Source organism: Papio anubis, chromosome 12 (assembly GCF_008728515.1).
Source record: "Papio anubis isolate 15944 chromosome 12, Panubis1.0, whole genome shotgun sequence".
NCBI classification, from domain to species: Eukaryota; Metazoa; Chordata; class Mammalia; order Primates; family Cercopithecidae; genus Papio; species Papio anubis.
In genome coordinates this window covers 30,886,077-30,912,547 of record NC_044987.1, presented here as the reverse complement: position 1 = coordinate 30,912,547, position 26,471 = coordinate 30,886,077, and the positions used below count along the sequence as shown (strand labels likewise).

Here is a 26,471-nt window from a genome sequence, read left to right as displayed (position 1 = left end):
TCTTTGTTATGGTGAAGTAATATTCCATTGTTTATTTGTACCATACTTTTTCTTTATCCATTCATCTGTTGATGGGCACTTAGGTCATATCTTGACTATTGTGAATACTGCCCTAATAAACACAGGAGTGCAGATACCTTTCCAATATACTGATTTCTTTTCTTTTGGATATACACCCAGCAGTGAGATTGCTGGACTTTTGGGAACAGGCCCCCAAATCTGGCCATAAACTGGCCCCAAAACTGGCCATAAACAAAATCTCTGCCATACTGTGACATGTTCATGATGGCCATGACGCCCACACTGAAGGTTGCAGGTTTACTGGAATGAGGGCAAGGAACACCTGGCCCACTCAGGGTGGAAAACCGCTTAAAGGCATTCCTAAGTCACAATAGCATGAGTAATCTGTGCCTTAAGGCATGTTCCTGCTGCAGATAACTAACCAGAGCCCAGCCCTTTATTTCGGCTCATCCCTTTGTTTCCTCTAAGAAATACTTTTAGTTAATCTATAGTCTGTAGAAACAAGGCTTATCACTGGCTTGCTGTCAGTAAATATGTGGGTAAATCTCTGTTCAAAGCTCTCAGCTCTGAAGGCTGTGAGACCCCTGATTTCCCACTCCACACACTGTATTTCTGTGTGTGTGTCTTTAATTCCTCTAGCGCCGCTAGTTTAGGGTCTCCATGACCAAGCTGGTCTTGGCACTGGACAATATAGTATTTCTATTTTTGGTTTTTTAAGGAACATCCATACTGTTTCCATAGTAGCTTACTAATTTACCTTCCAACTGTGTATGAAGATTCTCCTTTCTCTACATCCTCCCCAGCATCCATTATTTTTTTGTCTTTTTGATAAAAGCTCTTTTAACTGGGGTGAGATGATATCTCACTGTGGTTTTGATTTGCATTTCTCTGATGAGTAGTGATGTTGAGGATTTTTTTCTCTACCTGTTGGTCATGTGTATGTCTTCTTTTGAGAAATCTCTGTTGAGATCTTTTGCCTGTTTTTTAATCCGATTATTTGTTACTTTGCCATTGAATTGTTTGAATTGCTTATATATTCTTGTTACTAATCTCTTGTCAGTTGAATAGTGTGTGTATATTTTCCCCTGCTCTTCAGATTATCTCTTTGCTGATTGTTTTCTTTGCTGCGCAGAAGCTTTTAAGCTTGACATGATCCCATTTGTCCATTTTTGCTTTGGTTTCTTGTGCTTTTGAAGTCTTATTCAAGAAATCTTTGTCCAGATTAGTGCCCTGAAGCATTTCCCCAGTGTTTTCTTCTAGTAGTTTCACAGTTTCAGGTATTATATTTAAGTCTTTAATCCATTTTGATTTGATTTTTGTATATGGTGAGAGACAGCTGTCTAGTTTAATTCCTCTGCATAAGGATATCCCGTTTTCCCAGCACCATTTGTAGTTCTTTCCTCAACGTGTTGGCACTTATTGAAGGTGAGTTGGTTGTAAATGTGTAGATTTATAACTGGGTTCCTTGCTCTCTTTCATTGCTCTGTGTGTCTGTTTTTACTCCCCTACCATGCTATTTTGGCTGCTCTAGGTTTCTAGTATAATTTGGAGTCAGGAAGTATGATTCCTCTAGTTTTGTTCTTTTTGCTCATGATTGCTTTAGGTATTCTGGATCTTTTATAGTTCCATATAAATGTTAGGGTTTTTTTTTCTATTTCTGTGAAGAATGTCCTTGATATTTTGGTAGGGATTGCACTGAATTTGGGTGATATGGTCATTTTTACAATATTAATTCTTTCAAGCTATGCACATAAGATATCTTTCCATGTTTTTGTGTACTCTTCAATTTCTCTGTGTATTTTCATATAGCCTCTTTTCAAGCTCACCAATTCTTCTTCTGCTTGATCACGTCTGCTGTTTAGACACTGATGTATTTTTCAGCTTGTCAACTGAATTTTTTTAGCCAGGAATTTTATTTATTTTAAAAATTATTGTAATCTCTTTCTTAAAGTTGTCTGATAGAAATCCTTCTCTGTGTTATCCTGAAGTTTGTTGAGCTTCATGAAGACAGCTGTTTTGAATTTCTTGCCTGAGGTCACATGTCTTCATCACTCCAGGATTGGTCACAGGTGCCCTATTTAGTCTGTTTGGTGAGGTCATGTTTTCCTAGTTGTTCTTGATGCTTATGGACATTCATCATTGTCTGGGCATTGAAGTGTTAGATATTTATTTCCATCTTTGTGTTATGGCCTTGTTTGTACCTGTCCTTCTTGAGTGGGCTTTGAAGATTTCAAATATAATTGAGTGTTGTTACCAAAGCCTGTAGCTACTACAGCCATTTTAGCATTACCAGGTGCCCTAACCCAGGTATGCTGTGACCCCTACAGACCCCTAGATATATAGCCTTGGTGGAGTTGGGCAAGGTAAGGCAGAATTCCTTGTGTTCCCAGGCAGAGTCTCTTGCTCTTCCCACTCTTTCCCCCAAGTGGAAGGGGTCTTTATGCTTGGCTGCCTTGAGTTGGGTGAGGAGTGATACCTGCACTCCTGTGCTCGGCACAGTTGACTGCATTAGAACACCATGAAAGCCAGAGGCCTCCCAGATCAGTGCAGCTTCTACCAGGGGTCACCCAAGGCCCAAGGCCAACACCATGTAGCTGCTACTGATGTGTTTATTCAAGGCTGGAGGCCACTTATCAAGTGGTGAGTTCTGCTAGGAGTCAGTTTATCCCACCACAGTTGTAGCTTCCCTTCTGGCCCTGGGTAGGTCAAGAAACACCATTCAAGAGCAAAGACCTGCAATTGAAGGCTTTAGGATTCTATTTGTGTTTGGGTTTTTGTGTTTTCCTGTGGCTGAGCTTGTATTCATTTGCAAGACAAAGTCTTCTGTATTCTTTCCCCGCTTTCCCACAAGTGGAAAGAGTCTCTGCGTTGCATTGCCTGGAGTTGGGGGCGAGGCCATCACTGGAGCCAGCGTCATGCTGGATTGCACTCCAAGCCCTGTCTCTGATGCCAGTGCAGCACTGGGGCTTGCGCAAGTACTATAGTTGCTCTGGCCCAACTGCCCCTCAAATTTATTAGAGGCCCAGGCCACTTTATTCTGCAGATGTTGAAGTAGGCTGAGACTTGGCTTTCTCTTTCTGATGATAGAGGCCTTCCCTCTGGCCCAGGGATGGTCTGTATGCCTCCTCTATGAGCACTGGCAGAATTCTGCCTAGTGTTGTATTCCATTGTGATAGGGCAGTACTGAGTTCCAGTGCAGCATCCCACACTCACTTCACTCTCCCTCTTCCAAACACATAGATTATCAGTGCTATGCCGCCTGGGTTTGGGGGAGGGATGTTGTAGATAATGCAAGGTTACCTAGGTTATCCTTCCCACCCTTTTAAATGCCTCTCCCTTTGTTATTAAAGTTAGATACTGTGATTGCACACCTGATTTTTTTGTTTTTATAAGAGTGTTTGCTTGTGTTGATAGTTGTTTAATTTGGTGTTCCTGCACGGGGCATGATTACTGGAGGGTTCTGTTTGGTCGTCTTGTTTTGTCCTTGTCTAAAGTCAGATCTTAATTACAAATGTATTTTTTTTCTTTTTTCTTTTTTTTTTTTTGCATTCTACAGATAGGGAAGCCTGAATAAAATTTGACATTTTGACGTTAAGAAAATCTTGACATTAAAATCAATATTTTGCATTTACGTCATCTGCCTATGAAGCCTTATCTTTAGCTTCTATCCTCAGTAATTCTTCACAGCAGTAAACTTTATTGCTAAAGTATTTATGTGCAAGTAAAATATTGGATAAAAATAATTAGGTAATTTGGTATTTAATGAAGTTGTTCACTTCTTCAGTATTATTTAAAGTCCTGTCACATTTTATGGTAAATATTGATTTAAAGACTAAGTAGAATTTATGTTCATTGCTCATCTTAATACCCTGGTACCTGGATATCTGAAACTCATGATAGTATATTAAACACTTGGATTCTGAGGCTGTGTTTTAGTACAACTATCATAACTACTGTCTGGCCAGCAATTTCAAAATGTAATAGCTGCACTGGCCATTGATACTGGTGGAGGTGAGGTAGTTGCTTCACTCTGCCAAGAACAAACAAAGTAATGGCATAAAAAACAAATTATAGTTTTAAAGCAAGTCAGTATGACCATATGAATGATTAAGAAAGCTCGTAATAGTTACAAAGGTTAGAGATTTAAAACTGTAAGCAGAATTTGGGCATTAAGTATATAAAATCAATAAGGAACACAAAGCTTTAACATGATTGGTGAAACCATTTTTTAAAGCCAGAGTTATACAGTCAAAGAAGTGACAAGGCTGTCTGCTTGATTATTTTGAAAGCTGCTGTGTCCCATAACTATGCTGTTAAATTTAACAGTAGCACCCAGCTGCTATCTGTATACTTCACTTCTTTATGGAATCAATTCATTCAAAATCTTGGCAGGAGATCCATAAGTGCTAAACTATTCAAATAATTCTCTTGCTTTCTATTTCTCTTTCCTAGATTTGTTTCCATAAGATTGTAAAAGCAAAACTCAGATCACTTAACAGCTTTTTTCTTTTCTTCCCCCCTCTTTTAAAATTTAACAGTTGTTAAATCCACAGTTGCAGATTGAGATTATTTAAAGTAATCCTTAAGCTATCATAACTGCCTTTCCAGTTAAATTAAAATATGGGCAATTTCTCTTAGTGTAGTGTGGTTGGCTACTTATATAAGTATTATCTGGGAAGTTAGTTTACAAGGTAGATTCCTAAGTTCTATCCCACATCTGTAAAATTAGACTATCTTGAAGTGGGGCTCAGGAATCTATATTTTTTTTACAAACTTTTGGGGCAATTCTTAGGCACCCTTAATTTTAGGAGTATCTGTACTTCGAAGAAACTGTAAAGAATTGCTAATTTCGGTATCCTAAATGTCATCAAATCTGTATATCTGATTCTTTTCTAAAATCTGGCCCAAATAGAGTCACATTTCTCATTTGACTATAGGTTCAGAATTTTAAAAACTTAGTAAAGTACTCCTGGAACGAACTTTAGAAATAATTGATTCCAAATTTAGATACTGAGTTCCTAATGTTGTACACTTGTAAACAATAAGCTCTGCAGTATAACCCAGGTTTCTTGAATTATTTCAGTTCTTGCTATTGTAGGCTATTTCCAGGAATTCAGTTCTTTGAAACATTTTTATTTCAACCTGGGCAACATAGTGCGAAACCCTTCTCTACAAAAAATAAAAAAGCTGCGTGTGGTGGCATATGCCTATAGTCTCAGGTGCTTGGGATACTGAGGTGGGAGGAACACTTGAGCCTGGGAGGTTGAGGGTGAAGTGATCTGTGATCATGCTGAGAGGTGAAGCCAGCTGGACTTCCTGGGTGGAGTGGGGACTTGGAAAACTTTTCTGTCTTACAAGAGTTTTGTAAAATGCACCAATCAGTGCTGTGTAAAAACGCACCAATCAACACTCTGTAGCTAGCTAGAAGTTTGTAAAATGCACCAATCCACACCCTCTAAAATGGACCAATCAGCACCCTGTAAAATGGACCAATCAGCACCCTGTAAAATGGACCAATCAGCACTCTGTATTATGGACCAATCAGCAGGACATGGGTGGGGACAAATGAGGGAATGAAAGCTGGCCACCCAGCCAGCAGTGGCAACTTTCTCTGGTCCCTTTCCACACTGTGGAAGCTTCGTTCTTTCACTCTTCACAATAAATCTTGCTGCTACTCACTCTTTGGGTCAGCGCCACGTTTAAGAGCTGTAACACCGCAAAGGTCCACGACTTGATTCTTGAAGTCAGTGAGACCACGAACCCACCAGAAGGAACCAACTCCAGACACGTCTTGGGGGCTTGTCTGGGATATTGCCAGATGGATAAGCAGTGAATACCATCGGACCCCTTTCGCTTGCTATTCTGTTCTGTTTTTCCTTATAATTCGGGGACTAAACGCCAGGCACCTGTCGGCCAGTTAAAAGCGACTAGCGCGGCCACTGGACTAAAAACATGGGTGTCAGGCTTTCTGGGAAAAGGCTCTCTAATAACCCCTGACTGTTGGAGTTGGGAGTGTTGGTTTGCCTGGAACCAGCTTCTGGCTTTTCCTGTACTTAAGGGCTGAGCCAAGGGTCGACAGAGAGGAAAGCCACTCAGCTCCAGGGTCCCAACAAAAAGTTTGTTGACCCTGTAGCCATGAGCAGAGCTCTCAAAGTTACATTGACCAAGCGTGACTCGCCCATCTATCCTATCTATTCTGACCCTTACCTCCTGGGTCCTAATGCCTGTCAGACAAACTTCCTCCCACCTCTCTTCTCTAAGGCTAGTCCCACTTCTAAAAACCATTCCCTGTCTCTGGTGCTTTTTAAAATTTCTCCTATAAGAATTATTTCTAATATAAATTTCAGGACTCTGTTCCTTTCTTTAGATACCTGGGGTCACCAATCAGAAAGACACAATTTTTGCCCAAAGCCCCATTGGGGGCGGAGACTATCTGGAATTATAGGATCCTTCCTCATGCAAGCAGGCCTAACAAAAGCTATTCCCAAAGCTAGGATGTGGGGAGCCTCAGAAATGATATCCTTCCTATTCATATGACGAGAAGTGAGGACAAAAGGCATCATTTCCAGAATCAACTCCGGACACAATGCCCCTGCATTCCTGTCCAGGCAACAGACCAAGACCTTGTCAATAAAATAAAATAAAATAAAACTTTGTTTTCTTCAAATGAGTGTTTTGAACTTAGGACTTTCTGGAATTTGGTAACTGCCAGTTTTGTGCTTCCATTTAGATGAACAAATCTCCCCAAAAAGTGCTTTTTCTATATTGAGTTTGTGATTTGGTTTCATGGCTATAAGAAAAAAGTGTCATATTATTCCATATCTTACTTAAGACTGTACACTTCAACAATTTCTAGCTGTGATTTATGGAATTAATAAATTCAGGGAAATGATTAAGTATAGTTCTTAGAATAGTCTTCAGCAAAACTACTCCGTCACTTTTAGGAGTCAATGAATTTCTGGAGCAATCTGAGATAAACAGTGTGAAACTTTGGTGCAGACCCTTTTGACTTTTGTGCATCTCGTCAGTACCCTATGTAACCCAGAAAAATGTTTTAAAAGTCATTTGAATCAGCATTTACATAAACACGAAATCTTTCTGTAGAGATTTTTGATAGAGGCAAATAAGGCTGAGTCTCTGGGCTGACTTCCTTATAATCTTAAACCAGTGCAACTCTATCCATGAAATAAGATATTCTAATAATAGGATAGACATTTTCGTATTCTATAGATGGTAACAGAAATCGTCGTTTTTCCTCCAGTCACTTCCCATCTAATTCAGAATAAATGCATTCATTATAGAGACTTATGAGATCCTCCATCCTTAGGCCTTCTGCTCCCTTATTGCCTTTGTCCTCTGATCTTCCTCTTGCTCACTTTGTTGCAGCCACACCTGCTATACTTCCCTTGGGTTTCTGCCTTAGAGCCTTCATACCCTCTGTTCCTTTTGTCTGAACATTCATACCCTAAATATCTGAATGGCTTAGTCTATTACTCCCTCTGGTCTCTGAATGTTACCTTACCAAACAGACCTTTTTTGAGCGTTTATATAATATAGCAAACTCCCCCAACTCTTAGTTCCACTTATTCTCCTTAACGTGCTTTGTTTTTGAAAGACTTCTTAGTACATTTATATATTCTTCTGATTTTGAATTTTTACTATCATTTCAAAATATAACCATTATATATATAAAAGAACAGGCCCGGTGCGGTGGCTCACGTCTGTAATCCCAGCACTTTGGGAGGCCGAGGTGGGCAGATCACGAGGTCAGGAGATCGAGACCATTCTGGCTAACACAGTGAAACCCAATCTCTATTAAAAATACAAAAAATTAGCCAGGCGTGGTGGCAGGTGCCTGTAGTCCCAGCTACTTGGGAGGCTGAGGCAGGAGAATGGTGTGAACCCAGGAGGCAGAACTTGCAGTGAGCCAAGATCATGACACTGCACTCCAGCCTGGGTGACAGAGTGAGACTCTGTCTCAAAATATATATATATGTAACATTAATATATTAATAAGTAATTAAAACACTAAAAGCATGAGGATATAATGAAACCCATGAACCAATAACTTCACCCAAGAGTTAAGGTATTACCATAACTTGCATCAACTTATGTGATTTTCTTTTATCCAATCCCCCTCCTATTCTGCTGAAGGACCCACCATTCTGACTGTTTTGTTTAAAACTCTTTTTGTTGTTTTACATATTTTTTTAATAGTTCTATTATGTGCATACATTCTTTCAATCTCTCACACATGCATTTGTGCCTAAAAACATAGTTTGTTTTGCTTATTTTTTGAACATTATAAAGCAGTATTGTGAGGGATATCCTAGGACTTGCTTTCTTCCTTCACCTCTGTCTGAGATTCATTATTGTGGTTGGTTTGGCTGTTTCATTCTTTATTCTTATTGTACAATGTTTCATTATGTAAATATAGCACAATTTGTGTATCCATTCCCCTATTGACGGACATTTGTGTTACTCCAGGTTTTTTGGGTTTTTTTTTACTATTGACACAGTGCTACTAGGAACATTTGTGGCTATGTCTCCCTACTGCATAAGCTCAAGAGTTTCTCTAGAGTATATGCTTAGGAATAGAATTGTTATGTCAAATTGTTTTTAGTGGTTGTACTAATTCACTCTTGTGTGAACAGTATGTAGTATCTTCATTCTTTTAATCCTATGAGTACTTGGTATTTTGGGATGCCTTTATTGTTGCCAGTCTGGTGGGTTAAAATGGTACTTCATTGTGATCTTGATTCACATTTTTTATTGCTATGGAGACAGTATGCATCTTTCCATATGTTCTTCAGCCACTCCTGCTTTTTCTATTGGAAAAACAGCAATGAGGCTGATGTGGCTTAAGCACAGTGAGGGACAAGGGGAGTGGTGGGACATGAGGATGGGAGGTAGCTGGGGTGGAGGTGGACTAGGTCATGAGTCTTGTGAGCCATGAAAATAACTAGATTACTCTGGCAAAGTTTGTTTTCTAGAGAATAGACTACTGGGGAGTAAGACTTAAAGCAAAGAGAGATGTTAGAAAACAGTTGCAGTAAGCTAATGCTGTTGCTCAAAATGGTAGCAGATTTGGGTAGGCAATTGTTATTAATAAAATTTCTGATTAGCTTTAGTTCTGTAAAAGTTATATATGGTTTTGTATAAGAGCTACCTATTTCTATGTGCTAGCTACATATTCACTTATTTTCTCCTAAACATACTTTGAAGCTCCAGAACTTTATTATTTTTTTCATAGTTTCAATAGCAATTTCATGGCAAAATTTTAAAAACCTGTTACCTTTATTCTTAAAATGTAATGACTTTTCTATTGCCAAAGATGTGAAGATTAATTGCTAGTGTAATAATTTTAGCATCATTGCATCGAATGGCTTTTATGAACCCAGCAGCTGTGGTTACTCATATTCAGCAGCTGTGGTTATCCTGACTCAAATGGTTTTTCATCAGTTATTAGAAAAGTCACAAGTTCCTGGAAAATTCATTTTTGAAATTGGAAAGCTTAAGTTCCCATTTTTTCTCAGATATACTCTATTTGAATATATTATCCCATATTTCAAGAGCATATTTTTAGCCACAACTTAGCCAATAGCACCATCAGCAAGAAGAGATCATGTATTTGTACCTTTATACACAGTGTAATAACTTCTGATTTCTAATTGTAGGCAAATCTGAATTTGAATACTTTTCATATTTTGAGTTCTAAGACCATTAGACAAAAGCAAGTTTACTGAAGGATATCACCAGTCCATTTCATTTTGTAAAATACGTAATGATGTTACATTTTTCCTTTTGGATATTTATGTAGAAATAATATATTTACTAATATCATAGACTTGATTTTCAAACTTGTATTAGGTTATCATTCAGTAAGATATAAAAGTGTCTCTTTGAAAATGCAGTTAAAGGGAAAGAACTATGTACTTATCTTTCCTTTGTGAATTATATTTCAAGATAACAAAAGAAAAGTTGATAAAACTCTTCCTTATTGAATAATTCTAGATAATAAATATGGCAGTAATGATGAAATTTGAAAAGTCATTATTTCACAAACTCTAATAAAATAATTGGTTCAGACAGTGATTATCAGAGGTTGAACCCATTAGATGGAAGGTTTACGGGGGTGTTTGCAAGAGAAGGATAAGCTGTCACCACCTGTACCCTGTGATCAATCTTTGCGTCAGAAAGAGGAGGCATTCAGACATTATGCGCCTCCGAATGTGATAAAATATGAAGTACAATTTCCAAAAATATTCTTTCAAAAAGAGTAAACCTGAGCCTAATCAAGTTTTAGAACCAATTTACCATTAACAGGAAACAGGTGTAAAAGAACAAGGTAAATGACAACACTGGAATCAGAATGTGGGACAGTTTGCAAGATAACAAACTCAGTTTAATCAACAGGTTAATGGCAGGCAAAACAGGCAAGCGAGAAGGACTTCGCTATATTAATAAGACTTATAATACATAACAATTTATGACCTTTCTGTGAATCCTGATTTAAACAATTCAATTAAAACAAACGTTGAGACTGTCAGAGAAATTTAAATATGGGCTGGGTGCCATTAATGTGATGCCAATTAATTTTTTGTTTCTTGGGAGAAGTAATGGCATTATAGTAGTTATATCATTTTTTTTCTTTAGAGATACATACTGAGTATGTAGGAGTTAAATAACATGTGGTCTGGGATGTGTTTTAAAACACCTTAGGAATAATAACAAAAGGGAGATGAATGAAGCAAGTGCAGGAAAGTGTTGACAGTTGTTGAATCTACATTATGGGTATCTTTGGGTTTCTTTGAAAGTGTTCATAATAAAAATCAATTTTTGTGTATCTTTGGAAATATTCATAGCAAAATTAATATTTAAAGTTTTTAAAATGTCATGTATATTTACATGTATGTTCCTGACCTTGTCACCCACCTTTTAGTACTTTCTTTTACACAGCTATTAGCACTTTTCTCCAAAAAAGTCTTGGGTGGGAGGTAGCATCCCCTGTTACTGCAATGTTGAAAATGGCAAACACTTTTCAAGTCGCCCTCATAGCTAAACAGTCATGCCAGGCACCAACCCCAGTTTCTGAACAGGGAACTAGTGAATCGAAGAGGCAGTTTCTTTGCTCTCTTGAAAGGCAGTGGCGAACTAACCTACACCAAGTAAAAGGAAGTCAGTGATTGCCTAGTGATAGGCGAGGAAAGATTAGACGGGGGAGGGATTGTAAAGTACCAAGAGATAATTTTCGAGGTGATGAAAATGTTTGTTACTTAACACTAATTAGCAAGTTCTAATTCCTGGTAACATCCAGAACTGAAGGCAAAGGTGATGGAAAAGCCATGGCTTCTATGTTCAGTGGCACTATCAGGTTTTCCTTTCCTTTTTCCACCAGAATAACCAGTGCTTAACTGGCCCTAGCCCAATTTTTAACTTACCTGATAATTCTGAAAACTACCTAACATTGTTTTAATAATTATCTTTTTTTACTTTTTACAGCTTTATTGAGGTTAATTAGCATTCAGTAAACAGCACATATTTAGAGTGTCTCTTTTGGTAATTTTTGAAATATGTATATACGTTTGAGGCTATCATTACATCAAGATAATGAACATCCCCATTACCCCCAAAAGTTTTCTGTTAGCACTCCCTCCTGTTTCTTCTCCCCTATTCCCAGGCAACCACTGATTTCTTTTTTTATCAGTATAGATTAGTTTGCATTGTCTAGAGTTTTATATAAAAGAACAATACAGTTTACCATTTTCTTTATGGCTTCTTTCTCAGCACGATTATCATAAGATTCATCTATATTATATATATTAGGAGCTCTTCCTGTTTATTGCTAAATAGTATTCCATTGTATGAATATACCACAATTTGTTTATTCATTCAGTCATTGAAGATATTAGTTTGTTTTTGGCTCTGATATGGTTTGGCTGTGCCCTCATCCAAATCTCATCTTGAATTGTAGTTCCCATATCTCCCATGTGTGAAGGGAGGGACCTCATGGGAGTGATTAGATTATGGGAGGCAGTTTCCCCCAGGCTGTTCTCATGATCGTGAGTGAGTTCTCATGACATCTGATGGTTTTATGAGGGGCTTTCCCCCCACATTGCTCTACACTTCTCTCTCCTGTTCCATGTGAAGGACATGTTTGCTTCCCTTCCACCATGATTGTAAGTTTCCTGAGGCCTCCTCAGTCATGCAAAACTGTGAGTCAATTATATCTCTTTCCTTTATAAATTACCCAGTCTGGGGTATTTCTTTGTAGCAGCATGAGAGTGGATTAATGCAGGCTCCTACATTAAGCTGCTATGAATATTTAAACATTGATTTTATATCTTCATATGAACATATTCTTTTATTTCCCTTGACCAAATACCCAGTAGTGGAACGGCTAGATTATGTGACAGTCATATGTTTAGTCTTTTAATTAACTGTAAAACTGTTTTCAAATGTGGTATATAATAGATACTATTTTAATAAATAGATGAATGTATTAGGAGAGATGAGGTCTTACACGTATTTGGTTGTGTATACACATGATATAGTGCATTTGTACGTTCCATGTGTCTTATTTGTATTTTGATAAATAACGTAAGTATATTTTTACTATCAGTAAGTAGGATTGTTAGAGCTGCGAATTATTCAGAGTGTGACAAAGTATCATCTCAAAGCAGATACAGCATTGCATATAATTTAGTAATTAATACCAGATCTTATTTAGTATTAACCAGTTATACACAAAATAGGAATATATATGATTTATAATGAAGTGTTCTGCCTAGTACACCAAATAATATAGCTCAGTATTTGAAAACTGATATATTCATTGTGTGAGTATGAATTTATAATAAATATCCTTCGATAACAGGTTCATTCTCAATTTGCTTACGTTAAAATTGCACTAACTAGCGGATCTTCTGAGATTTATTTCCAGGCTTTTAATGTCGTATTATCTTGAAAAATGATGATATGAGTTCTTAACATGGTAGAGTGCCTGTACATTTCACTTTTGATCTTGAGTGAAATCTCATCTCACACAGCACCAACATAAATTACAATTTGGTCTTGTGTGTGACTGGCGTAAATATATTTTAGAGACATGAGAAATACAAAGAAAAGTTTTCCCGCCTCCCTCTTTATCCTGCATATGTTAACATTAGAAAGATAAACCACTGCATATTCTCCTGTCTCATGTTAGTATATGGTTTTTTGGGAGGGGTATGCATTTTTATGTAAGCAGGGAAATTTTATATGGTTTGATACATCCTGATGTATTTGGTAACACAGTTAAACATCATCATTGTATGTGGCCAAGCATGCACAGGGAGCATGAAACTATCAAGGGTTTCTGAGGCCCCAAAATCATTAAAATAGAATATTTGGGCTGAAATTTAAAAATGTAATATTGTTTAATGAATTTCTATTCATTTCAAAAACAGAAGATACATATTGTAAACATAAAAGTATTCTAAATTTTTTTTTCTGCAAATTATAATATTATCTGAGAAAACTGATTTAGTGTTTTTCCTTTATAATTCTTAGTCATTTAATTGTCTTTATTTGTCTTCTTGGGATAGGTAGGTCCTTATGTGCAGTGTTGAATAAACGTAGTGAGAGTTGGCATCCTTACCTTGCTATAAGTTTAAAGGGAATGGTTTTTAACATTTTATTATTATGATATTTGCTTCATTTTATAGATACCATTTATCAGGTTGTATTAGTTGGCTTGGCCTGCTATAACAAAATACCACAAATTGGGTGGCTTAAACAACAGAAATTTATTTTCTCACACTTTTGGAGGCTAGAAGTCTGAAATCAGGGTACAGCATACTCAGTTTCTGGTGAGGCTGCTCTTCCAGGCTTGTAGACAGCTGTCTTCTTTCTGGGTCCTCATGCGTCCTTTCATTTGTACATGTGTGCAGAGAGAGAGTGAGTAAGGTCTCCAGTGTCTCTTCTTCCAGGGACTCAAATCCTATCAGATCAGGCCCCAACCCCTATGACCTCATTTAACCTGAATTACCTCCTTAGAGGCCACTTGTCAAAACACAGCCATAATGGGAGTTAGGGCTTCAACAGATGGATTTTAGGGGGAACACAAACATTTAGTCCATAAATTTAAAATGTTTTCTAATATTCCCAGTGCTTCTCTTAGTCTTCACTCTACAGCAAACTATCTCAAAACTTAGTGACTTGAAGTAATAATGTTTTCTGATTTTTAAATGATTCTGTGGGTTGGCTGGATTATTCCTTTTTAGTTTCACTTGAGCTTACATGTAAGGTTGACTTTATTTGGAAAGTTTAGCTGGAAGGTTCAAAATGGTCTTACTCATGTTTGTAGACGGTGCTGGCTATTAGCTAGGGTGACTTGGTTCTTGATGTGGCCTTTTGTCTACAGTATGCTAGGATGGTATATCAGGGTTTCAAGTCCAGAAAGTACACTGCATGTCCTTTTGAAGTCTAGGCTTTGTAAATTACACATTGCTTTTGCTGTATTCTGTTAATCAAAGCAAATCCAGCCCAGATTCAAGATGGTGGAGAAGTAGATATGTCTTGAAATGGGAGGAGAAGAACATTACATTGCAAAGGATGTGATTGTAGGAATGCATCATTTATCGAAGGCTATTATTATAACAATCTCCCAAATCTTTGCCAAGTTTGCTAGAGGTAATTTGTTAAGAATATATTGATGAATTTTATTGTCCGTGTTTCCTCTAAATATTGAGAAGATTATATACTTTTTTCTCCTTAATTTATGTGAATTATAGTTTCTATGATTGAACCATATATTCAGTGTCATCCTGTATATCTTTTTTAAAATGTTGTTTGATGTTTATTTATTTACTTGAATCTGTGTTCAGGAGTAAGACTGGTCTTTGAATTTACATTTTCTTTGGTATTAAATTTTTACTAGCCTTTATAACATTATTTGGAAAATGTTGCCTCATATTTCTAGTCTCTGAAAAAGTAAGTGCAAAAAGTATTTGTTTTAAAGAATGCTAATATAACTTACATATAAACTATTAGTGCCTGAGATTTACTTTGAGATAGTATTTTTAACTTCTAATTTAATTTTTTGACCAACTCTAGCCCAACTTAGAGAAACTCCACCATTCTTGAGATTGTTTTATTAATTTGCATATTCCTAAGAATTTCTCTATTAGCCAAATTTGCAACTTTTTATGGTATAAAGTTTAAAATAATCTCATGGCATCTTTTAGTATTTTCTGTATCTGTAATTTCCTTTAAAAGTTGAATTTTAAAATAAAATTTTTCCATTTTTAATTTTACCAGTAGCTATCTACCATTCAATCTGGTAAGAAGTCTCTTATTAGTGTTTTCAGTGAACCAACTTTTGGCTTTTTAAAACCTCTGATCTCTTTTGTATCTGTTTTCTATTTAAATTTTGTTTGCCCTTATTGTTATAGATAACTTTCATCTATATTCTTAACTGTGTAATTTATAAATTTTACTCAATTTTTAGCATTGCTTCTTTTTAACATAAGATTTGCTACTATAATTTTCCTCCAGAATCTCATTAACTGCCCATTCACTATTGTATAAACTTTGATATGTGGTTTTTTCATGAACACAGTATTTTAAAATTTTATTAAAATTACTTACTTGACCTTGAGTTATTTAGAAATGTGTTTTGTATTTCCAAGTGTAGGGGGGTAATTTTGGTAACATTTTACCAATTTCTAACAATTACACTGTTGTCAGATATGATCTGTGTGATATCAACTCTTAAATTTGCTAAGACTAGCTTTATGGTCTAATATGTGGCTGATGTTCTTAAATGTTCTCTGTGTGCTTGAAAGAATGTTCTTGCTTTTACACTGTTGGTGAAAATGTAAATTAGTTTTACCATTGTGGAAGACAGTGTGGCGATTCCTTAAAGATCTAGGACCAGAAATATCATTCGACCCAGCAATCCCATTACTGGGTATATACCCAAAGGATAATAAATCATTCCATTATAAAGATACATGCATGCAGATAATTATTGTAGCACTGTTCACAATAGCGGAAACATGGAATCAACCCAATACCCATCAATGATAGACTGAATAAAGAAAATGTGGTACATATACACCATGGAATACTATACAGCCATAAAAAGAAATGAGATCATGTCCTTTGCAGGGACATGGATGAAACTAGAAGTCATCATCCTCAGCAAACTAACACAGGAACAGAGAACCAAATACCATATGTTCTCCTTCATAAGTGGGAGTTGATCAATGAGAACACATGGACACAGGGAGAGGAACAACACACACACGGCCTGTCAGGGTGTGGGCATCAGGATAAATGGCTAATGCATCCGGGCTTAATACCTAGGTAATGAATGGGTTGATAGCTGCAGCAAACCACCATGGCATACATTTTCCTATGTAACAAACCTGCACGTTCTGCACATGTATTCGAAACTTAAGTTTTTTTTAAAAAAAATGATTGTTTGTTCTCCAGATATTGGGTGTATTATATGTCCTTTGGTCATGCTTGTTGATTGTGTTCAAATTTTCCATATGTGTTCCGTATGTGATCTACCAATTGCTGAGAAACCCACGTTAAGTGTCCTACATAATGCTAGATTTCTATTTCTCTGTATCTTCTGGTAATTTTATCATCTACAACATCTGTGTTTTTAAGTATTAGGTTGTGCAAAAGTAATTGCGGTTTTTGCCATTACTTTTAATGACAAAGTATCTATCTGTGTGTGTGTGTGTGTATATATATATATATACACAAAGATACTTAGAATTATGTCAATAGATAGTGATGCTTTTATCCCTTGTAATACTTTTTGCTTTAAATTTTCTTGAGGTTTACTAAAAAAGGGTTACCTTTTAACTTTGAAATCTATTACCTTTTAACGTCGAATGTCCTTATGTTTTAGGTACCCACTTTTAAATATATATACATAATGTTTAACCATTAACATATAAACATATTTTTAGTTGTTTTAAAGTAATGTTTAGCAATTTTTTTAAAGTAATAAATTACTGCAATTATTGATTTATTTGAATTCATTAATATCATTTTTTAAAAATCTCCTCTTTGGGCCAGGTGTGGTGGCTCACGCCTGTAATCCCAGCACTTTGGGAGGCCGAGGCTGGCAGATCGCGAGGTCAGGAGACCAAGACCATCCTGGCCAACATGGGGAAACTCTGTCTCTACTAAAAATACAAAAATTGGCAGCGTGGTGATGCGTGACTGTAATCCCAGCTACTCGGGAGGCTGAGGCAGGAGAATCGCTTGAACCAGGGAGTTGGAGGTTGCGGTGAGCTGAGATAGCACCACTGCATTCCAGCCTGGCGACACAGCCAGGCTCTGTCTCAAAAAAAAAAAAAAAAAAAAAATCTCCTGTTTGGCCTGCTGTTTTTTGTGACCAAGGGCCTTCTACTGTACCCTTGTTTGCATTCTTTTAGATTCATTTTCCCTTTTTAAAAAAAATTCTGTTTTTTTTTTTCTATTTTGGAAAATTTATTCTATACTTATTTTTTCCCTCAATGGTTATACTAAATTTTAATGTACCATCCTTCCATACAATACGATGATTTAGAATGCTTTAACTCTGCTCACTTTATCCCAACTTAAATATGATTATTTTTCAGTGTTTTATTTCTGTTGTATATTGGGATCATACTTCAATAGATTTATAAATTTCTTAAACATTTTCTTTGCTTACTATTCCTTTTTACTTATTAGACTCTCTTTTTTTTGATGATTTCCTTCTAGCTAGTGTCCATGGTTTAAATAGTGAAGCTGCACTCTCAGCTTTGTCTCAAAATACTCATATTTTATATTTTCTCAAAAAATAATTTTGCTAAATTTATAACAATTCTAGGTTGACAGTCTTTTTGTCAACATGTTTTGTCTTCTGTTGTTGCAGTTGGGAAGTATTTGTTTGGAATAATCTATTATTTCTTTCTAGCTTCTTGTAATATCTTTTTTTTTTTTTCTCAATGTTCTGCAATTACATTGGGCAGTACCAGCTGATTTCATTTATTCTGGTTGGGATTCTTTGACTTTTCTGAATATGAGAAGTATTGTCTTTCACTAGTTCTGGAAAATTCACATAACGTTTCTTTTTAAAAATTGCCTCTGTCTCCTTTTATTAGCTCTTCGTATAGTAATAACGCTGAGTAGGCATATATTAAGCCTTTTTATTTTCTTCTCCATGTTTAAAAAATCTTATTTATTATTTTGTGTCTTTGTATTTTTTCTCCTTTTTGGCTTTAGCCTTTAAGATTTTCATTATTTTCTTTGACAATTCTGTCATAAATTTTAAGTCATTTTGTTGATGTTCTTGCTTATTCATAATTTTGAAATGTGCTTTATCATAAAATTTTCTCCAGAAATCTAGTCTGCGTATTCCCTGTAACAAAAATGTAAATTATTTAATTTCTTTGACATCTATAAAATGAGAATTAGTGTTTATATTCCTTCTTATTCCAAAGAAGAATTACTGGCAGTGACTAACAAAAACGTAAATAATCTACTAGTATAAAATCAGTAGTTGAGGAAATTAGTGTAAGAGAAAATTAGCATGGGAAAATAAAATAAAACTAAGGAAACAGTTTATGCCAAACAAGACAAAACAAACAAAAAAGGTTGTACTTTCTATAAAGTTGGTATTGTTTGATCAAAAATTATTTGGGGTGCTTCATGATATCCAACGGAAAATACAATTATATATAAAATTTAGTGTCTTACAACAAAACATACCAATTGCTCAGAAAAGGTAGGTGTTCCTGAAATGTCTCTCACTGGTCTTTGAAATGACAACAGGTGAAGTAGGAGTGGCAAAATCTTCTGTGGTTTTCCTATAATTTCTTCATTTTGAAATATTATTTTCTGAATGTTTTATTTTTTAGAGATGGGGTCTTGCTTTGTCATGTAGACTTGAGTTACAGTGGCATGATGGTAGCACACTGCAGCTTGGAATTCCTGGGCTCAAGCAGTCTTTCTAGCTCCTCCTCAGTAGTTACAGGTGCATACCACCATACCTGGCTAATGTGTTTTTAAAATTTTTTAAGAGAAGAGGTCCCAATATGTTGCCCAGGTTAGTCTCAAACTCTTAGCCTCAAGTGATCCCCCCACCTCAGGCTCCTGAGTTGCTAGCATTGCAGGTGTGAACCACTGTGCCTGGCTCCTTTACAATTCTTACAGATCGCCCAAAGCATGCCAGTGGCATAATTCATGCTGTTAATTATGGGTAGAAAGTGGAAGAATTGATGTAAATATGTTGTTAATGAATGAAATTTTATCCCTTTTGATACCATTTTAAAGTAGTATTATGAAAAAATTATATTTAACTGGTTTAAAATATGAAAAATAGATATTTTATTATCTATGCTTTATAAAAAAGATAAGTGTATGTGTTAGATTTTGTAAAAACAGATAGTTCATTGATACAAGTTATAGCCCTGTCCTTGTTAATAAAAATGTTATTATACATTTGAACTCCCTTTCTTATTACTACCTGTTATTTAAAAATTATAATATGATAGTATTATTTAAAAAGAAATCCTCACGTTATTTTTCTTAGACAGAAGACATCTTTTTTTGGTTGGTGTACATTTTATTCTTAAAACAGGTCTTAACATCATGCATAAAAAAATTTGCACTCTTTTTCCTTTAGACATCTCTTTGCATTCTTATTTGTTTTCTGTCATGTTTGACAAATTTAAAACACAAATAAGTAATAGCAAAACTTGAGTTAAAATAGCACTTCTTCTGACTACCAACTAGTTGTGTTTTGTAGTGTAGCAAAGCTGATAAATTAGGTGCTATTTTACGGTTCAGCTAGAGCAAATGAAAATAATTTATCAGAAAACCAAAAAAAAAAAAAATCAAACACTGAATCACAGGTTTTTAAAAATCAGTGAAACACTCTGGAAGTAACTTGAGTTTAACAGCATGATTATTGATGTTTAACAGTTAAGTTGTACATTCATTCCGAAGGATTTATGGCCCTGATTTTATTATGAACTTTACTAATGTAAGAATCTAACGAAATATGAAATATAGTTCAATATGTTACAAAAGGAAAAACAAATCACATTTCTCCCAAAGTGAAAACAGAAGTCGTCAACATGCTATAAATGTTGAAGTTTAAAATACTGACTTAGGAAGACATATCTGGTTTTTTGGATTTATTTTGTTTGTTTTAGACAAACAATGAGATAAAACAATCTTAATATTTAGGTATAATATGAAAAACAAGATATACATCATTGATTTTATATATGTAAACACACATATATCACAATATCTGTAACCTAATATTTAGCATAGTTGGTAATATTCTGGATCATTAACAAATGATTAATAGGGTTCGTTAATGTTCTTAAAATGGGAATCATTAAGTATTATTTTAGAAAAAAAGTGAGTGTCATAGGTGGGAACTGAACAATGAGATCACTTGGACTCGGGAAGGGGAACATCACACATCGGGGCCTATCATGGGGAGGGGGGAGGGATTGCATTGGGAGTTATACCTGATGTAAATGACGAGTTGATGGGTGCTGACGAGTTGATGGGTGCAGCACACCAACATGGCACAAGTATACATATGTAACAAACCTGCACGTTATGCACATGTACCCTAGAACTTAAAGTATAATAATAATAATAATAATAAAGAAAAAAAGTGAGTGAATTGATTTTGATGAGAATAATGATAAAGAAACTGGTAATAAGGACATTATAGAAGTGAAAGCCCTAAATAGGGAATATTTACCTTACCTTGTTTGATTTGATTGACCCATTGTTTTTTCACTGGAGCCTTGTATATAGTACAACTTAAAGTTAATGTAGAGCATTAAAACATTTGTAAATAATTTATCAACCAGTAATTATTGCTTTACGATTTTATAGGGTTTATTATGCTATTGTTTTTCCATTCATTTCATATTTTTAAGGAAACTATCTTTGTCAGCATTTTGACATTATGAAATTTAAATCAAAACAATTCCAGATTTCAGAAATGAACAAATAGAGACACCAAGTGGTTATTAATTATGGGTAATTAGAGCTTTCTGGGTAAAGAGGCAGCTTTAGGCCAGGACTGGTGGCTCACGCCTATAATCCCAGCATTTTGGAAGGCCGAAGTAGGAGGATCGCTTGTACCCAGGAGTTCAAGACTAGCCTGGACAACATACTGAGACATAGTCTCTGCCAAAAATAAAATTAGCTAGGCATGGTGGCACACACCTGTAATCCCAGCTAGTAGGGAGGCTGAGATGGGAGGATTGCTGGAGCCCAGGGATTTGAAGCTGCAGTGAGCTATGAATTGCACCATTGCACTCTGTCCTCGGTGACTGAGTGAGACCCTGTCTCAAAAAAATCCAAATAACAACAACAAATGAAGCATCTTTCAAATACAAGCCATTGCAGTATGTAATTTTAAAATCATTTTTCTCCAGCTTTAAGTTCTTTTATTTTTTTTAACTGCTTAAACAGTAAAATATTAAGCCAGTTGAAGAAAGATAATATGATTATAAACTGTTGACAACATTTTTTCTCTCTATTTTTATAAAACAAAATATGTCTGTTTTTGTACCTATGCTCTTTCTTCCTGTTCGACTGAAATTATTTTTATTTGTTGATACTTATTATTTTCTTCATTCAGGTTATTTCACAGTTGAGGATTTTGGGCAGATCCATAACAGCTGGTTCCAAATTTGATAGAGAAATCTGGTCTAATGAACTTTCTCCTGTCCTCAATCTCTGGAAGAAACTAAACCAGGTTAGTAGTGGAATATTCTTCCGATTCTTTTGCTTTTTTCTCCCTGTCATTTTTTCCAGCATCATAACCATGTGCTCCCCATTTCTGCCTGAGTCATACAAGTAATCACATTGCACAGGTTCCTAACTGTGAAGTCATGGCCCAGGACCTCCTTTCTCCATACCAGTGCACATCAAAGTTAGTATTCTTTACTCTCTCTTTTATGAAATCGATCTTTCCTTATCTTTAAATAAGTAATCAAATTCACATAATTTCAGTTTTCCCCTTTAGCAGTTCATTCCTTGTCTCGATGTTTGATAATTTTCTTCCCTTAGGACTATGCTTCTTGTAACAGTTTCTGAGCCCAGTTTCCAACTTTTTTTCAATGACATTGGCAGTTTTGTATTTCCTAGTGATTTTCCCAATTCGTGCAGTTCTTAAAATGTATATACATATACAACCATGTAGGTATTCATATTATATATATTATTATGTAATATAGCTATTTATTCTGAGAATAATGTATGATTATTTTCAGTTTTTACTTAGTAATAATATGGAAATGGGATTATTTGCATAATTGACTAAGTTTACCTCTTATTAAACAGAAAACCAATGGCAAAAGTAACCTTAATTATTGCAAAGATCTCATCTTACATTTTGGAGACATAATCCAGGTATTCGTTGGAAAGTTTCCTTCTCCGTGAAATATAGTTAACTTGTTTGACTCAATTTCCAGAGTTTGGGGGAAGATTAGAGTCCACTCTATAGTTTTGGCACCTTAGTCCCCTATAATTTTTCTCTGCCTACTTCTAAATTTGTACTGTCCATGTTGTTTTTATTCCAAATTCGATTTAACCTTAAAGCACAACTTACCTATCTGTTTTTTATAAGAAATCCGGTCATGTGATTTTGTAGCTTTAGTGATCATTAATGAAGTGCGAGGAACAGCTCATATTGCTAAGTGTGCTGTCTTCTACTAAGTCACTTTTCTTTGAACTACATTCTTTGAAGTTTTAGCACTTCTTAAAGTTTCCACAGTTGACTCTTCCATCTGTGCGAAATTTACTTGGATGTGTCGTTTAGACTTCCTTGCACTACCTGCTTCTCTTCATCAGGCACATCTGATTTTATTGCTAGTCTCTCTCCCTCACTGCCAGCACACATACATACCTTCTTCATCATTCTGAGAAAACTTTTTTCGATTATTACATAAAGAAGACTATATGAATGACTTCAAAGGCTTATATGTAGATTATTTGCCTCCTATGACCCAACTCAAGATTAGAAACTCAATGTATTCTCTGCTATTCCCCAAACCCTCATTTTCTTTTTTTTTCTTTTTCTTTTCTTTTTTTCTGTTTTTTGTTTTTTGTTTTTTGAGATGGAGTCTCACTCTGTCACCAAGTTTGGAAGGCAGTGGCACCGTCTCTGCTCACTGCAGCCTCCGCCTGCCCAGTTCAAGCGATTCTCTTGCCTCAGCCACCCAAGTAGCTAGGACTACAGGCGCATGCTACTGCAACCAGCTAATTTTTATATTTTTAGTAGAGATGCATTTTCAGCATATTAGCCAGGCCGGTCTCAAACTCCTGACCTCAGGTGGTCCACCTGCCTCAGCCTCCCATAGTGCTGGGATTACAGGCGTGAACCACCACGCCCAGCCCAAACCCTCATTTAGAATGCAGATATAGCCCATTACTAGTTCTCTGATGTTGGATTTCTGCCACAACGGACCCCCTAATTACCTGATTCCTACATACAAAGGAAACAGGCTAGAATCTGGGTTTTGAATTAGCATTCAAAAATCATAACTTTATTTTAAATTATGATTTCCCCTAAAATAAAATTATGATTTTTGAATGCTAATTAATAGTGCAGTTAAGTATTTTGAATTCTCGTGACTTATGTAACAGAGATAAAAATGTAACTTCTAGAACCAGACTGGTGGGGTTCAAATTTCAGCTCCAGAACTTTCTAATTGTATAACTTAGGAAACTTACTTGACTTTTCTGTAAAATGGGTATAGTGATAGTACTTACTATCATTACTTACTATCATCACCAGCAGTGTTATTACTCATGAGGATTAAATGCATTAATATATGTAAAGCTTTTATAATAGTGTCTGGCATATGTAAGCGCTCTCTTTTAACTATTCATTTAACATTTATTGAAGGTACTTTTATTATGAATGGTCATTTATAATACATGACCATTCGTTTTACCCTTTTTCAAGCAAATTATTTTTATTTATATAATCATATTATTGGTCAGTTGTTCATTCAAATATTTTAATGAGTACATAATGTGTTTCAGTGATTTTTATGCCAGGGACTAAATAGAGAAACTTGTGGACAGAACAGTCATGGTACCTACCTTGTGGAGTTTACAGTTAGTTCATAAGAGAGATATTAAAAGATGAAGCAAGTAAATAAATTATTACAAATTATTGCAGATGCTGTGGATGGAAAGGACAAGTGCTGTTATAATAAGGGAGAAGACCTATTTTGGCCTGGATAGTTAGGGAGTATCTTGTTTGAGAAGTGAAATTGAATCCAAGATATGAGCAATGAGAAGCTAGCCAGACAGAGTTGGAGGGGAAGACTACTTTAAGCCAAGGTGACAACATACACACATTCCCTGAGAAGAGAAAATGCTTGGCGCATTCAATAAAACTGAAAGGATGTCAGTGTGATTGGAGTATAGAGACTAAAGGATAGAGTAGATGAGGTAAGGGGGTGCTATGATCTGAATGTTTGTTTGCCTCTTGAAATTCATATGTTGAAGTCTTAACTCTCAAAGTGATGGTATTTGTAGATGGGGCCTTTGGGAGGTATGATTAGGTCATAAGAATAGAGCCCTCACAAATGGGATTAGTGCCCTTATTAAAGAGGTTCCAGAGAGATCCCTTACCCCTTCCTGCACGTGAGGACACATCAAAAAGACAGTCATCTCTGAATCAGGAAGCAGGTGCTCACCAAACACAGAATCTGTGACGTCTTGATCTCAGATTTCTCAGACTCCAGAACTGTAAGAAATACATTTCTGTTGTTTATAAGCTACCTAGTTTATGGTGTTTTGTTATACCAACCAGAGCAGACTAAGACAGGGGAAGGAATTTTATTCCAAGTCCAATGGAAAACCATGAAAGTTATAGGTAGAGTTACAGGTAGAACTTTCTTCAAAAAGTTTTTGAAGAAAGCTGTTGTGTAGAAGATGGTGAGAAAGTAAGGAGAACATTCAGGAGACTCTTGCAGTAGTCCAGGTAAGAGCAGTTGATGCCCTTGAGTAATGCCAAAATGTGGAGTTATTATCAGAAGAAGAGTGGCTGGAGTATCAGTGAGGGAAACAAACAAAAACAAAAAAGCCAAAAAAGAACAGAAGACTGTGTTATCATGGAAACCTTGAGGAATCTTTAGTTAGGAATGAAATTGTTAACTAGGCCAAATAGCTTCTGAGAGGTTAAACAAAATGAGGACAGATTTAACCATTGGATTTTCAGAATAAAAGTTGTCGCTGGTGACCCTGACAAGAAAAGTTTAGGTGGGATAAGGAGACTAGAAGTTAGATTTAAAGGCCAACTAGAAACACGAGATGAGGAAGTAGAGTCAATGTGTCTAGACAATTCTTTTTTTAAATGTGCTATAAAGGACAATAGCGAAATACAGGGCCCAGTGTGTTTTTTTCTTAGAGAGGGAAAGTAAGTATTAGGTTGGTTTTAGGCTAATGAGAAAGATTCAGTAGAGGAAGTAGCTGAAGATGCTGAAAAATTAATTAAAGCTCTTAAACCATTTAGGAAAACAAAAACAATAATTTTTGCTAAACAAGGGATCAGTAATAAATATAGACGCTCTTGCTTCTTAAATATGTTAATTTTTTTTTTTTTTTCTTTAGAGATGGAATCTTGATGTAACTATTTCTCTCAATGTGAAACCACTGAAGTTTAATCTTGCCGTGCTTTTCTGTCCTTGCTTCTGGCCACATAGAATTCCATTGTTCCAGCATTTACAAGATTGTTTGGTTTCTGTGTTTGTTTTTAATTATTGGCTCAATCAGGATACATGAAATATTTTTCCCACTTTTTACAAATGTTGATATAATCCCAGGTATTCCTTTAAGCTCTTCTCAATGTCACATTTCAAACCAATTCAATTAATCGTTTCATCTTTCTGTCCCTTTGTTTTCTTTGACTTGGCTTAGTTGACAAAATAGAGTGCTACAAAGTTCCTAAACATCCTTGTTCCCAATTTGATCTTTGTATATCTACTCTTTAAATGATTTAATAGGTGGCCAGGCGCAGTGGCTCACGCCTGTAATCCCAGCACTTTGGGAGGCCAAAGTGGGAGGATCACCTGAAGTCAGGAGTTCAAGAACAACCTGGCCAACATGGTGAAACCTCCATCTCTACTAAAAATACAAAAATTAGCCAGGCATGGTGGTACACGCCTGTAGTCCCAGCTACTTGGGAGGCTGAGGCAGGAGAATCACCTGAACCCGGGAGACGGAGGTTGCAGTGAGCCAAGATTGCACCACTGCACTCCAGCCTGGGTGACAGAGCAAGACTCTGTCTCTAAATAAATAAATAAATAAATAAATAATGATATGATAGGCATTTCATTTAAGTACACTGACAACTGGTCTAGGTTTAGCTTGATTTTTATCCTGTTATTTTGCACGAGATGCCTTAGTAATACTACAGTTCCAAG

The 26,471-nt window shown here is 35.9% G+C and overlaps 1 protein-coding gene across 4 annotated transcripts in view; it reads left to right on the top strand.

The window, feature by feature from the left end:
- DYNC2H1 (dynein cytoplasmic 2 heavy chain 1) overlaps positions 1 to 26,471 on the top strand; it is a 354,596-nt gene that overhangs the window by 221,258 nt on the left and 106,867 nt on the right. For all 4 annotated transcript variants that reach the window (XM_031653015.1, XM_031653014.1, XM_031653012.1 and 1 more), the window contains one exon: positions 21,671 to 21,787. In XM_031653015.1, the coding sequence (XP_031508875.1) occupies positions 21,671 to 21,787 (117 nt within the window). The remainder of the gene's footprint in view (positions 1 to 21,670; positions 21,788 to 26,471) is intronic.